This window comes from Argiope bruennichi, chromosome 6 (assembly GCF_947563725.1).
Source record: "Argiope bruennichi chromosome 6, qqArgBrue1.1, whole genome shotgun sequence".
In the NCBI taxonomy this organism is placed as follows: domain Eukaryota; kingdom Metazoa; phylum Arthropoda; class Arachnida; order Araneae; family Araneidae; genus Argiope; species Argiope bruennichi.
This window is the reverse complement of record NC_079156.1, coordinates 6384950-6401781: the sequence shown is the minus strand read 5'-3', so window position 1 is coordinate 6401781 and position 16832 is coordinate 6384950. Positions and strand designations below refer to the sequence as shown.

The 16832-nt window shown below is 30.5% G+C and overlaps 1 protein-coding gene across 1 annotated transcript in view; it reads right to left on the bottom strand.

Annotated features, from left to right (window-relative positions):
* LOC129971230 (uncharacterized) overlaps window positions 1-16832 on the bottom strand; it is a 398163-nt gene that overhangs the window by 17216 nt on the left and 364115 nt on the right. Inside the window, exons 19-20 of the mRNA XM_056084816.1 lie at window positions 12813-13021; window positions 7566-7729 (exon numbers count right to left, since the gene is read on the bottom strand). Coding sequence (XP_055940791.1) covers window positions 7566-7729; window positions 12813-13021 — 373 coding nt within the window. The remainder of the gene's footprint in view (window positions 1-7565; window positions 7730-12812; window positions 13022-16832) is intronic.

Below are 16832 nucleotides of genomic sequence, written 5' to 3'. Positions count from 1 at the left end.
CAGTACAATTTGATAAATGTATTTTAACAGAATTATTTTTTTTAAAAAAGAAAGATAATTGTATAATTTTAAAGGTCTCTTACAAATATGTCTCTAAGATAGCAGGTAACTCCTCATATTTTCAAGAAAAATTCTGGTAACTCAAGTTTTTAGTAATTTTACAGTTTGAAACTTCCCAAAGGTAAAAAAAAAAAGATCATCTAACACATTGGCCATTTTAAAGTATTCTCGCATTGTGCTTAGTTGTGGTACATTTCTTATTCAACCCTTATTTATTCAAATTATAACATATATTTCATTTATTTAGGTGGAAAAGCTTTCGTAAAATAATATAGATGCATCTTTTCATACAACTATCAAATTCCTCCAATCATTATTTCCTCCTAACGGTTACTTTTAAAATCAGTTGGAAGTGGTTAAAAAGGAGATGAGAAAATAACTGCAATTTACTGGACGGCTGGAGCCTAATACCCCAATTACCAAATTTAAATAACTCATTGGGGAAGATAATGCCCGTAAAGTAAAATGAAAACTAAAATTGGCCTTCCAACTTCTTTTAATTGCACACAAACGGACGTTCCATCCTTTGACAGATGCAAGACATCCCCTGCCCTCCACACACCTTTTCTCTGGGTATTTTTCCAAACGATCTCTAATCTTGCCGGAAGAGGGCAGTTTCCTATCCGTGGCACGTGCCCAGAAAGTGGAATACCCTCCCCCTCCCCTCCCCCACTGGATTCGATAATTACATTCGTATTGTTAAAAGACGTCAGGAAGAACATCATAACTTCGAAAGAGAACACTATGGGGGGGGGATGTAGTCATTTTGTATTATGATCAAAATCTGATGTAACTGAGTGGATTTCATAGGGTATTTCTTAATTTATATACGTAAATTAATGTGTTATCACATATAATTTTATATCACAATTATCACAATCACAATGTCTTTAATTAAGAAGTTAAAAGAACAAAGAGCATTTTTTGGTTCACAAAAAAATATGATTGACCACGATCTTGGACATTTATTGACAGAAGGGAAACGTTCGAAATGAAGAGAGACTCGCAGGAAAAAACAAACAAACAAGGATATAGTAATAGTAGATACAAGGATGCTGATATCTCGCAACTTATGGAAATGCTATCGCCTGATCTTCTCATGATGCTCAGTCTCCAACCTACATTTCTTTTAAGCCAGAATATGGTTATTTTTATTAATTTACTACAGCAGAATACATAAATCCTGCTTTGGTCGTCCTAAATCCTTTTTTTGATCTCTAAAAATAGCAGAAAAATGGAGCATCAAATGGCAGGACTGGCAACAATATAGTACCTTACGGTCATTGGGGCAAGCAGCGGTACACACAGCTAGTACAATTCTGAGACACTGCTAATATTATTATGTCAAAAAAGATTTTATAAACATTGATACTGATAAGTCTTATCTAAAGTATTTGCAGTGACTCGATTCCATGCTGTCTTGTTAGATCATTGCACCAACTTATTTTAATACTCATAGCATTGACGGGTATTTATGTCATATTTTAGTCACAGATTAATCCAGTTGTTATGAAGTAATGATCCGAAATATACATCTCAATACATGAGTAGGGATCCCAAAAGAGATAGAATAACCCAAAAGTTAGGACCTGAAACTTCTGTAATACTATTTATAAGATTCAATTTTGTTTTGTAAAATTAACTGTCGAAAGTTATCTTCGTATAAAAAATACACTGAAAACTCTCTGAATATTGATTTTAAATTTCTAATGTTTAATTTATCATTCATTTAAACTTTATTTTTCTATCTGGAAGACAAGAAAAACATTTCCATCAGAAGAAAATGGGTGCCAAAATATTTTATAGCCAACTTCTTTGAAATCCCACCAGGACGTTCTTGATTTTAATTTTGAAAATGATATCTTTATAATGGAAACACCTTACTTCTTTAAATGAAGACTGCGCTTCACACTATAAAAATAAATAATCACAAATCTGGCAATAGACAGGGAAATATTGTTTGGCATCCGTAATTGTTTCAAAGCCAGATTTTTAAAACGACGACAAGGAAAAAGGAACATTCACAACTCCGAAATATCAGTACTTCTTGCTTCAAAACCAAGCTATTTCGTAATCACGTTTTAAAGCAGAGGCTAAATAGGTCAAGTCGTAAAATTAAGTACGCTAAAAGGATTAATTGTTTTCCTAATACAAAATAAAAGAAACAGGATGAATAGTTTTTAAGTTTACGTGCTGATAACAAACATTTTATCACCTGATGTTCATGACGCACTCATAAAAGTTTTGGTCTTGATATTTTATCGTTAGTATGCTGGAGTTTGTAATGCAGTTTTTATGTTAGTATTAAAAAAAAAGGAACGTAATAAAAAAAAGAATTGTGGTCACATAATTCTTTGATTTATGGCAAGAAAACAAATATCCAGTATTATTTTAATAGGATCACTTGTATAAGTTCAAAATGCAGTACTATAATGGCAAGAAAAAAAATTCCAGTTAAAAATTAAACGTTAGTAAAAAGGCCATTTCCAAAAACGTTCGAAACGAATTCAGTAATTTCGACGATTTTTTTTAAAAAAAAGCCACAACTGAGATCACTCTACAGTTGTCTGCTGAAAATCTATGTAAAATCACTTATTACAAAAATCACATTCACTTTTTTTTCTCAATACGTGCCTAAATCTATTCAAAGTAAAGACGCTAAATAGTAGTTACAATGAAATGAAGGCATAAATACAACAAACAGATATCTAAACACTATTTTGCAGGCTTTGTGAACTTGAATATCTTTAATAATATACAACATGAGCGTTCATAATTGCTTTTTTATGATTCTTAAATTACACTTTCTAAAAAGTAACAACGTAATATGGGAAAAAGAAAAGGAGAAGTGGTAACAAAGAAAGATAGGGGGGAAAAAATGGATGTCTTGGAAGGGGGGGGGGAGAAAAAAACGCTCTGAAGCGTAATACCTCAGCGGAAGCTACCAGCTTACATTTTGATTGGATGCCGATCACGTCCATCTTAAATATCGAATCGTCCATTGGCCAACCAAATCACGCACACATCGCACATTAGTGTCACATCTGGAGATCGAATTCCAAATGCATTTATATTTTCATCTTTTGTTACACGAGTATGAAATGTAATCGAGTTATTCAAAAAAGTACCAATGAATACTTTGGAACACCTTTTTTCCTCATCTTTTTAATAAATAAGAACTTTAACTATAGAAATACAAGCCGAAATTAGTAATTAATCTCAATTTAGGTAATTTTAGGTAATTTTTTAAAAAATATTAAAATTATTACTACTTCAAAATACTTTATATTAAGATCTTTATATTTTATTTTGAGGGTAATATTCATACAAAGCAAAACTGTAGATTGAATTGTACTGTGCAAAAATTCAAATATTTTTTTAACCCTTATCGTGGCTAGATTGCTTTTTTGAAGAAAAGCAAAAAAAAAAAAAAAAAGAATGTATATAGGTAGCTTTTTTATAAAAAAAATAGTATATTTAATAATAATAATAATAAAATAATAAAAATAGCATAATAAATAGTATATTTTTATAAAGTTGTATGTATGGTATACTATACAAAATGAACATAAGGGTTGAATGTTTTACATTCAATCGGCTGTCTTCGAACAGCGGGCTTGTCCATGGCAAGTGCCATAAGAAACAACAACAACATTTTTAACATTTTGCAAATTTTCTCAAATTCAAATATTTTTTTTAATATTTTGCATTTTTAACATTTTGCAAATTTTCTCCCCTCATACACAAAAAAATTAAAAGGTGTTTCCAAAACCAGACAAAAATATTTGAAAGCCGGACAAAACGGGACCTTACTTCCGATATATATGTCCATTTACTTTTTTTTTTGTCTATATATTTAAAATAATCGGGAAAAAAAAAAGAACTAGACCCCCTGTCTCAACCATTGCTCTAATTTCATCTATTTTTGTTTCGTATTAAAACTCGTAAAATGCCATAAGTCTTTCAATCTTAATTATTGAGTCGGCTTCACCAATTTTTATTTCATTTGAAAATTTATGATATTTAAATAGTCATAAATAATCGTGTGTCACCCCTTTTCCATTAGACTTGGAAAAATATCGCTAGACGAAATTTTGTCAGAGCCCTTCATCTCAACAACTAAAGCGATTTCCCTCTCATTTGTGTGTAGGGCTAACCAATCAGACTGCTATATTTTTATGGTGCAAATACAATTTTAAACAGTGTTTTCATTTTTTTTGTAATAGGATGAAGTTCATTAAAGTTGGTTGATATGATTAAATTAATGCCATTAATATAGTAGCCAGTTGATGCGTGCTCGCGGATAAAGGCACGGCAACATTGCTACGACGTTCAGCGGAGAAGGGGGCCTCTGTATAAAACTGACATCATTTAGAAATGTGATAAACTGAATACATGCATTGATGGAACTGCTGTTTAGAAATTTGGCTGACAATTGACATTTTTTCTAGTTTCATACTGCAGTAACATACAACGATTTCTCCCCAAAAGACTACCAAGAAATCTTTTTTTTTTTTTTTTTTTTTTTTTACCTCTCCTCGAGAGTTTTTTTCAGTGTGGACCCAAAATAACATGCTACTTTTTAAAAGGAGTTCAAACTTTTAATCTGATTATTTAACGGAGAGTATACGTAATGGTTCCATGCTGCTTCTACATGCATATTTTGTAACTTGGGTTTAACACAAGAGAGATGCATGCCACAACATTAATTTACTATCAACTATAAAGGTAAAGCCTTAAATATATATATATATATATATATATATATATATATATTCGCGCACACATTTTCATTTAAAAGCTACGTAAGTTTTCCTGACACGGCTTAAGACTAACAAGCAGAAGCTACTTTTATAGTCATTTTTTCCTTTTATAAAATTTAAATGAAAAATTTACTTAAAATGGAAAACGCTGCTATTTGTAATAGAAAGAATTTAATTTCATCTAACAGTTCCTTCAACATGTTCCAACTCACATTGATATGAATGAATAGATTACGAACGAAATAAAATTATAGCCAAAGTATTATATATTATCAAATGACATTTCTCAAAAAGAACCAAATCGATATAAGAAAAAAAGGGGAAAATAATATTAGAAGCATGGCCGGTGGCCTTGGTACATCTTTCCTCAACCGAAATAAGCTATTTTTAGCAATTCTCATAAAATAGGGCACGTGTATGTGTTAAAATCAAATATGAATAATACAATATGTATAAATGTATAATGAATCTTTGCGCACAATTTAAATTCCGATTTCTTTTTTTTATATATAGCATGCGGTATTAACAGTTTGCTGTAGCTTATGCTCGTTAAAATTAAAATGTTGCAAAAGAAAAGCAGACTTGTAAATTTTATCTATTTAAATTTCAGCCTTAGTACGATGGCCGCTTCATTCAGTTCATTGTTTTATTATAACTACAAACAAATGCGAAAAGGTATGAAAAGAAAGAAGTGAAGAATTCTCCTTCTAAGAAATTTAATTTCTGATCCTTTTTCGCATGGCTGAAATAAATCATTGTTTTTTTCCCCTCGGGACATGATCAGTTTTCTAATGCGAAATTTTAATTCTTGATCATGCAGTCGGATTGATTTCCTCACCAAGTGGGGTGGGGGGAGGAATCAACGGAAATGGACTGAACGACCCATTAAAGCTCACTTGGTCTCATGATAGTAATTAAACGACATTTACTAATTACTTTCAGCTACAGAATAAATGATTGTTTCCTGAACAAAGTCGCGGCGTCAATTTTGATGAATAGCCTCCCTTCATCTCCCTCTCCCCTTCTTTTTACTGTCCCAATAAGAATCGTGCCTAGAATTCGCTTTTATGGAACGATGGGGACGTACATTTCGAATGCAATGCACATCCTCAAGTACAGTACTTTCTATCCCAGTTCATCTGTTAAGGTCGTCCCGTTGTGTAAATACGTAACTTCGAAAGGATAAGACGAAAAGTAACTGAAAAATCAAGGATTGTGACTGAATTAATCGGAGACTCTGTAAGGTAGCGCCGGAATATATCAATGTCGCCAAGAGGTCTTGCTTTGTCGAAGCAGCCCCATAAATCAGGATCTCCAGGCGAATGATTAACGATGCATCGGAGCTCATGAGAACTTGTTCAGAGTTATAAATTTAACCCTTGACATTTTCTTGACGAGTTCGGTCGTTGGATCAAATAAATGATGATTCAAAAATATTTATCTACTCATCCATATTTAAGAAAAAAAGTATTTTGAGAATTTTTTTTAATGTGTCAAAATTTCTGTACTCTATTTATTCCATAAAAAAGAAGGATTAGATGCACATTTTTATACAACTTCAGTGCAGCATAGAATGCTCTGTTCCGATCCATATGTCCATGTGCTCATTAAAAGATGAGAGTGAATTAAAACATAATTTACTTTTCAAGAAAATTGTCGAAAATAAATGTCTTGGTACTTTTTCCTAAAGGAATCATGTAAGAAAGGTCCACATACCAAAATGTTTTAGAAGACTTCATAGTAGAAACTGTAAAACATATTTTGATGCAAAAAATAGCTCATAAAGATATTTCATACAAGAAATGTTAAATAGCTGTATAACATATGAAATTAAGATATCTAGAACAGATGCTAAAAGTGATTATATCTGCATTAAAAATGAATTCAATTATCCTATATTCCTTTTGAAAAAATCTTTAATTATTTTATATTCACCATTTCATATCGACTAAATTTTATTTTCAGATATTATAAAAAAGTATTTATAAAATTATTTTATTTGATTAGAAATAAATAGAATACGTGTAAATTATTGAAGGAATTTCTCCACAATAAATTAGCATTTCTTTCAACATTTTTGCGTCACTATAATTCTATAAAATTTTTATATTTTTCTATTCGATCCTATATTTAAATTTAATTGATATCTGGAAGAATGAAACCTTTAAAATATATTTAAACTTATAATAATAAAATTCAAGTTCAGGAAATAGCAAAATACATAAGAATTTACTAATCAACTTAGAGTTCACAAAGGAAATATTTTGGGAAAATTCTGTCTTAGGAAAGAAAATTAGTGATAGAAAAAAACAATCATGCATCTTGAGGCAGTCTTTTTTACTTATTGCGACTCAATTCTTTTAAAATTAAAAAAAATAATCTGACATTAAATGAACTTTGTTAACCTTTCTTTTGGATTTTTTAATAATTCTATTCTATGTTTATATAATGCATTTTATTCCTTTAATTGTGACAAAGAGATCCGATAGCTTCTAATATTTAGAATATAACATTGGGCCCGTTTTCTCTTTTCTTTAATTAAAAAAAATTACTCAGATAAGCAGTTATTAAATCCAGGAAGACATATAAATTCTTAAATTTAGATAAATCCAATGCTGACGTGAAACTGCCAACATTTCGAAAGAGAGACTGTAGTCGCATATCAGAAGATATTTTTAGTATGATATTAATAATAAAAAGAAATCAGTGTTAATCTTTTTTATACACATTTTTAGAACTTACATTTCATAGATATCTTCCCATTTCTGATATAGCTCAGTGATGTCGTCCTTAAGACAGATATCTTTGTATTTTGCATCGCCGCCGTATTCGGTGACGAAACGGTGAACTTGAAGATTGACGGAGAGTAGCTGTTCTCTCGTGTCTTGCAGTGTACTCAACACCATCTGTAAAAATAAAGAAAAAAATTCTACTAATTAAAATAGGAAAAAAAAATGTATGTTACAGTGTTATAAAAAGTTTAGAACACTGATATAACTCTTTTTTTAAAGCATGATTCTAGAAATGAAAGGATTTAATGCATCTCGAATGCTTTTTCTGCTATTTTACTTGCATTTGAGAAGGGAATCTACTAAAATGGCTAAAAATTGCTAATTTCAAAACTGTGTGATTAAAAAAAATCTTAATTTTAATCGGCGTGTAATAATAGCACAAAATGCAGGTAAGTAAATACAGGGTGTGGCAAAAAAAAACTCGTACAAAGTTATTACATCATAGAATAAAATTAATCAATTTCTTTTTAATTTTTTCACTTCTTTTTGTTTACCACTTCAATTATAATATATTTTATAATGTATCTTTAAGTTTAAATATTGCCTTTTTGCTTTTCTTACAACGCTAAGTAAAAGATATGTTATTTTAGAGTTGTTTAAGAAAGATAAACGACAGTATGAAGCTGTTCATTTGCTTAATATGCCTCGGCAAACAGTGTCTGTTGTTGTTTCTTATGACACTTGCCATGGACAAACCCGTTGTTACGAAGACAGCGATTTAAGTCGATAGGAAGCGTCTCTTGTTTTAGTAGGACCAACTAGAGCCAAGAGTACGACTTTGCTACTCACGCATCATTCATTCGCTTGCACAACTCCCTTTTTACAGGAAGACACATTCACACATCTCACAGATAGAACAGTGGAAGAACAACCATGCCTGAACCGGGACTCGAAGCCAGGACTCCCAGATCACAGGGAAGACACGCTACCTCTATGCCAGGACGCCCAGATCACAGGGAAGACACGCTACCCCTATGCCAGGACGCCGGCAAACAGTGTCTGATCCAATCTATTGTTTCGAGGAGCTTGGCAATGAAGGTCCAAATCCAGAAAGTGAACAAAAACGCATGATGAACACTTTCAATAGCCGTAACGTTATCAAAAAGCGAGTTCAATGAAATTCGAGGATTCCCATGAGAAAGATCGTTCGTGAACTGGGAATAAGGAACCGATCAGTGCAACGAATGACAAAAACAGAGCTTGGACTTACAAGCTCCAAAAAGTTCAGCATCTCATTGAAGAAAACAAACTCGTGCGGATCCAAAGACGCCGAAAACTTTTCAGGCGGGCCGCAAGTCAGCACTGAGAGAGATTCCTTTGCACAAATGAAAAGTTCTTTAACATCTAAAAGTTGATAACTCCTAGAACTACAGGATATAGTCTGTAGACGCTCCAAGTATTTCAGCAATTGGTGAACATCTCAAGAATCCAAAGTCGGTCATGGTCTGGGGCGGAATTTGCGCAAGCGGCAAAACATCTTTGGTTTTTGTGGATTAAGGCGTTAAAATATATCAAAAAGTGTACCAACGGGACATGCTACAAGCTGTTGTATTTCCGTAGGCCAAAACGCACTCCGGCAATGTAAAATGGGAGTTTCAACAAGACTCCGCTCCAACTCACAAGGCTAAAAAACAGAAGAGTGGTGCAAGGTGCATTTTTCTATCGTGGTTTCATTTGGAGAATGGGCATAATACTTGCCGAATCTCAATCTCATGATTACAGTGTATGGTCCATTTTCGAGCCAAGGGCTTGCACTAAACGGCATAAAAGTTTGGACTATCTAAAGCAATGGCTTCGACGGTAATGGGATAGATTAAAGGTAGAAGACTTACGGCTCATTACTGAAAGTTTCAATAAGCTGTTTGCGCATCTGCATCGCTGTAAAAGACGGCCACTTTCAAACAAATTAATTTATTTATTATTAAAAGTCCATTATTATTATTATTTGTTATATTTTGTTCATTTATTTATTTTTAATTAAGTTAAATTAAAAATTGTTTGACTGGGTTTTTCTGCCGCACCCTGCACTACCACATAATGACACAAAAGTTGAATGCAGTTCAGATATGATTAATGACTTGCACAAAACTTGAAATAAATAAAATTTAATTTACACGAGGAGAAAAATGTTTTCTTAGTAAAGAATAAAAGAATTGCGCTGAAAGAGAAAATAAGTCCTCGTGATTGTCATAAAAAGGCTATGGTATTTAAAATAACAAAGCACTTCTGTGTATAAAAATAAAATTGTAAAATTTAGTTTCATATGTATATGAAGGAAATGATATGTTATCAAATAATCAACTAATGTTTAACACTTTTCTATTTTAGAAAAGCGCAAGAATAGTTTTGAAAAAGTTGCGTCAATGAATAGTTCAACATCAAAGTTCCGTTTGTTTAAATTCACCAGTCAATGAACTGCTTAAATAAAACATCCTCTATTGGTACTGGAAAAAAAAAACTAAGGAAGGATGCACCGATCCAAAGCATAACTTATTTTTTAATTAATTAAAAAAGTGAAAAAACAAATTGCATCAAATTTATATATTCAAATAAAATATTTGACAAAATAAAAAATAAAAAGAAAGTTAAAACTTTACAAACAAGAAAAGTGCCTACTATAAGACAATATGCACCTTTTCTTACAGAAAAAATAACACGAGTTAATTCAATGATGATTAAAACAATTCATTTAATTTATAAACAAAGAAAATGTTTTTAAAAATGGCGGATGTTCGTAAAGTATAAAATAGAAATAAGAGCGTTGTTATTCAATAAAAAATCTTGCTGATGTCTTCACACTTCGCAATGTAGCCATTCTTCTTCCAAGTGCCTTCCTTCTAATCGATTTTGACAGAGGTCACTGAAAAACCAAGAGCAGCAGCATGCTAACTCATTTCCTGCTCATCATTTCACACATAATCACTATGGTTTGTGCTTACTACTGACTATTAACACGTGTCTTTCTCACGTTCTTACCAACCCCATTTTTTCCCCCTCTCTGTTACTCATTGTTCACTGAGTTTTCAAAGAGAATCAATTTCAGTGCCATTAAGAAAATATTAATTTCGAGGTGTCAGAAATCAACTATAAACCGCCCTCTTGGTGGTTTCTTTTCCCACTTCTGAACGCGAAATGATCCCTGTGCTCACGATTTGTCGATTGTCATTGTAGGTTTCAATTGTTTCTTTGAATTCTCTCCAAGCCTAATGGCTCTATTCTTAGGAAAAATTAATGATAGGCAACCGAGTGTTGAAGGCAGAGATTTTCTGATCCACCCAAAGCCATTTCCAATGGTTTTTTTTTTTTTTTTTGGTTTAATAGTTTACACTACATTTTATTCAATGATCACTAAAGGATGAAAAATTATCTTTTAATAACTGGGATAAAAAAAGAATAGTCTCTCATAAAGCAACAGTGGCTACTAAAGTTATGACGAATGTTAATTAAGTTTTAATAGATATTGATAACCGCAAAGCACTGAAAAGAAGCGATTGACTTTTCCCCCGAAAATGATAGTAAAAGATAACAGAAAATACGCAATGAAATGAATTTCAAATTCTTCCTAAAATTATATGTTTAGATTGATTTTGATTTCTTTGCATCACTATGTATGTAGTGGAAGGAACATGTCTTCATTTTCAAGCAACGGAATTGCTTAAATTAAAGAAGGGGAGAAAAAAAAAAAAAGAGAGGAAAATTTTTTGTAATCCTTTTCATTTTAGAATAATCAATTAAAACCACAGTTCTTATTTCCATGCCTAAATTTATTTAACAGTAACGTCATTATCCAGATTTTGATGTTAGTAAAGATGCCAGAAAGACAAAGAATCGATGATGTCTGCACTTAAACCCGATAATGCTTATAGATTTGCATACTTTCTATAAATTGTAACATGCATGATTAAAAATTGTGTAGAATGCTCAGCAAAGACAGATCATAAAGCCTAGACCTGTCAAATTTGAAAGGTTATAGACCCTCAATCAGGAAAGATTATCCAAGAGTTTAATTAGATTTGTAATAAAAAATTACTCGAAAAAACTTTTTTTCTTCAATAATTTCGTGTCATGTTATCATTAAAAAAGTTCTTCTAGCGCCACTTTAAAATTCAGAAAATTACTTTTTCAGTAATAACAATGTTCATTTTTTTATTAAGTGGATTAATATTTTAGCAAGTTGAAACGATATGAAATATAGATGTTTTACATGTTACCTTATTATAAAATATAAAAAAAGTTTTAAAAATAAAGATAGAGGGATATGGCGTAAAACATAATTATGCTAGAAGGTTTCAAGTTAGAATTTCGTATCTTCTAATTTATTCATTTTTATTTAAATTGCACAGGCGTTAAAATAAAATTGTGAGATTCTCCTTATCATATTAATTACATTATTTAAGATTTGAGAACCAAGTAAATAAAAAAACAATAAAAAAGAATACGTGTAAATTTTTGTAATTCATTAAAATATAATTGATCTTTTGACTTTCTTTTTTCTTGGAAATAGAGCTCTGACATAATCGGCATTTCGTTAATAGCAAGCAGTGCCATCTATTAAAAATAACTGAAATTATAAAAAAGAATACGTGTAACATCAACGAAGTACAGTAGATGGCAGCACTATCTTAGGTATATATTTAATTTAACATTTTCTTGTCAATTATGGCAATTTTAACTATTCATTACAATTAATTTTAGTCAAAAAATGTTTGAATACAAAAAAAAGTTTCATAAATTATTACTAATATATTACAATAACAGGTTACGATTTAATTTGATTCGAAATTCAATTTAAATTGGAAAAAAAGATGAAAAAAAATCATTTAACATTTGAAAAAAATCATCGTTTAACATTTGAAAAAAAAAAAAAAATTTGCTCTGAATAAAACTGCAACTTATATATACCGATTTGCAAATTATATATCCGAAATACTTAAACAGATTAAGAATAATTTTTAAATCTGACAACAAATTAAAAATAGAAGCAGTAAGATTGTAAAAAAAAAAAAAAAAAAAAAATGAAACGCAGTTGCAGTTAATTTAACAAAAATAATTGCAACAGTAGGACATAGCCTAGTTTCTCTTCATATGAATTAAATGAACGATTTAATTTCATGCATTGATTCTTTCTTTTACCGAAGATATAAATAGAAGCCAAAGCATACACGGATTACTTAAGTAACCAGGGGAAAGGCATTACCTGCAACCTGGATATGTTGTCTTGCAGCTCGTCCCAAGTCTTGAAATTCTTTGATTCGATTTCTGTGAGTGAAGAGAGTTCTGACATTTTGTTAAATAAGTCATCGATATTCTTTTGTGCTTTAAGATATTTTTGTTTGATTTTATCATCATCTACTTCTTCATACATCTCAACACTCCTCTTTAATACTTTCCACTCCTCAATCAAATCTGAAATAAGAAACACAATAAGAACTTTTCAGTTTATTATATATGCATGAATAAAATTAAGTATATACGAACTAAATTTACCGGAATAAATTATTTCTTCATAAAAAGTTATTTGCTAACACGGCGCGTAACAAAGAAATGAAATTTGGTAAGGGACTAAATTAAAAAAAAAAATGGCACCGTTGTTGCATTTAAGAATTTATAAAGAGTCAAATAAATAAAGGTTTAATGCTACACGAACTTTAAAAAAATATTTTAAAATTATACTCCACTAACAATATCGCTGGAAATAAACGGATCAACAAGGGTGAAAATAATGATAGAAGCAAAATAAATATAACTTTTTCACAACCCCTGAAATGTAATTTTAAGTAAGAAAATAGCAGTTACTTTAAAATGGCAAAGAAAGTAGGAGCTTTGATTTAGTTATATATTATTACAGTTTCACATAATATATATATATATATTTTGGTGAAGAAGAAAAAGAATTTCTATTCCTACTGTCCGATATCTTCTCAATCTACTCTTGATAAATAACATAGAGAAAAAATCAACAATGCAAATGTACAAATGTGCAAAGACTATCATGAATGAAAGTAACAATTCAAGGGGTTAAAGGGATTCCATTTGAAAAAAAAATCCTAAAAAGTAGCATATTTCACCATCATTGTGATTAAGCCGAATGTTAATACTACGGATATACATACATGCTTATATATTTTCAAACAATTTCATTAGCAGGGTAAAAAAAGACAGTTTTCAAAAAAAAAAAAAAAGAAGTTATGATTAACTAATGCTTTATTGATCAAAATTACTTGTTAAAGTTTTTGATATGTAGCGACAATTATTCATATTTCCAAACAATTTTATTTAGAAAAGCAAAAGAGCCATTTTAAAAATAGTTATTTACAACATCATTTCACAATATGAATCAGCGTTTTGTTTTCTCCACAATTTTTAAAAATAATTGTTGAATTTCGTTTATTTTTCAGTCTGGTAGAGAGTGGGAATAAATCCCAGGAATCTAGTCCATTTCACTTAGCAGCTGAAAGTTCAGTTTGATCAGCAAGGCACACAACGGCTTTCTGCCGAACTATTCGATCCACGAGTATTCGATTAGAATCTGAAATATTCATATGAACAGGCGTCGGAAAGAAAGTGTCATCTGGAAGATACAGGTTCAAAAGAAATAAAGTATTCTAACCAGCTGTCTATCTGTTCAATACATTTCCCCTAAAATGTTTAACAAAAAGAGATTGTTTGAGAGGTATTTGCTAGTACAGAAGCTCTATATTCATTTTTAGTTACAGATAAAAAAAATATAGCATTATAATCGCATGGCCTATATTATATCATCTGCAAAACTGAATGGATTTCATATGCAGTCCATGGAAGAAAATAATGACAGAATTCATTTTATCACCAGATATTTCACTTTTCCAGCTACTTTTAATTTAAATGCATTATCCCCGTAGTAAAAAGCATCAGTATTTTCATTTCTGTGTTAGACAAATGACTGAATGATACTTTCAAATATCATTAGTCATAATAAATTTTTAATCAATTGAAATTATATAAAGGTAAATTATCTGCTCATTTCATCAAAATCACGACAATGGTTATTTCATCATGTAGAGCGGGATTCAAACACTTCATTCTGATGAAGACAGTTCTTTACATGCCATTTTATTTCATTTCATCAGCCCCTTCAATATGCATGTCTCTTTGGGAGTGCATTTCATTTCCTTTACGAAATCCTTCAGTAATGACTGATCATTCAAGGTGCCTCTTCATCAATATATTACCAGGAAAATATTCTAAGAATCCTTAACATGCATTTTCAAAATATAGTTAAATGTCACAATAATATATTGATTCAAATTAGATCTAGTCATAAAGCTTGCAAAATATTCACTCTAACAGCCGCCATCTCGAATCACGGAATTCGAATCAGTCGATAGAGAAGCATTTATTTTTCTTCAAAAATTCAATTCAAATGATCTGGATTGTTACAACAATCCAAAAAACAAATCATTCATACATTTGTGTCATTTTTTAAACTAAATTGACCGAGGGTGGAAAAATAATCTCATGCCTAGGGAATATTGCGCAACTAAATTTGGAAAGATAATTTTGGAATGTTAAGAATGTTAAGAAATGAATTTTGTGCAATCATACTTTAAGTCATTAGCATCAAGTACCACTGATACATCCATTTCATTTCAAATTCCAATTGAAGATCTGTCGAATTCCGTAAATAAAATTCTTTGCTTTCTAATGCATTAACCAATAGAGAGATGACAATACACACTTGAACTTTTAGTATTAGTAGAGATAACTGTACTATAGCCACTCAATATGAGGCTTCATTCATCTAAAAAGTATTATGAGGAGAATAACAAGAATGTTAAAAAAAAAAAACTAATTTTTTAAAAACATTTCGAAAATGTGTCAGGAAATTTTGCTAAGCTGCTCATAAAATTTGATACATTATTATTTCAACAACTTAAAAGGGGTTTGAATAAGAAATTCTAATAATTTTTACAGCAAAATTTTGATACTTTAACAAAAAATACAAATATGCTTTCAGTTTACCCCTATCTAGATGAAAAAGATAAAACTATGGTAGCGTTGTTATATTATTTATTAAAGCAAACTATGATAAAGGGACAAAAAAATGACATTATGCCCGGTCGCCATTTACACTTGCTAAGCAATGATGACAATGGGTGTGGAAAGGACAAAAAAAAAAAAAAAAAAAAAAAAAAGAGTCGGTCACCAGTTACTCTCACTACGATAAAATGTACACAAATAATTAAAAAATAATAATTTAATAAAAATTCACAAAAACGAAGAAAATTATACACATTATTTTTTTGTCGATAGAAATTTAAAATATTGCTACCTTGGAAAATCCATTTTTTAAATTTGATATTTTATTTATATTTACGTATTTAGTTCTTTTACCAAACACAGAGATATATATCCTAATCAGTTTTATTCGTCTTTTCGAAAATAGGAACACTTTTTTTTAATCATGTATCATGAACTTTATAAGAAACCGATATATAATTTTTAAGAACATGGTGGTATAGCATTTTATTTCTGCACGTATTATAAGAAATCAATGCATTTATTATTTGCTTTTTCCGAAACAAATCCGAAAATACTGAAATTTCCCTTTTCATAAAAGACATAAATGTCGAAAAAAAGAACTTTAACGAGCTTTCTCGTTCATAGATGGTTATGAGATATCTGAAACACAAAACTATTTTTTGTTTTGAAAAAACTAGCTTCAGTTAGTTTCGAGGTTATAAAAATGACTATATAATTAATGTACCAGCGGGAAATTAATAGTTACAAACACCGAAGTCTATATTACGAGTTAATTTGCGAAATACAAGAATTCCTAATAAATTCATTTTGATTTTGTGTATTCTGAAAATGGTTTGTAGAAAGTGGATGTTAACTCTGAATTTCATCAACAGATGGCACTACGAATAATTGAAACATCGATGAAAAGTTTTTGAAAGTGAGAAAGAAAACTTTCGAAACTTATGAACGCCAAAGTATCACGCGTTTATCTGCAAACATAAAAGTTGACCTACTTTCCTGTCATCTGGGGAAAAAGGTTACTTTTTTTCCAACTATAGATAAAAAGATATTTTTTCTTTCTAAACATTCATGAGGAAGAATTAGGCCTACTCAGAAAATGAAATTCAGTTATCAAACCTTTTACAAAGTCTTTCAAAGCTAAGTCAGCATAAAATTTCATCGAACTGTGCAGAGAGATTAATTAAAGAATACGATA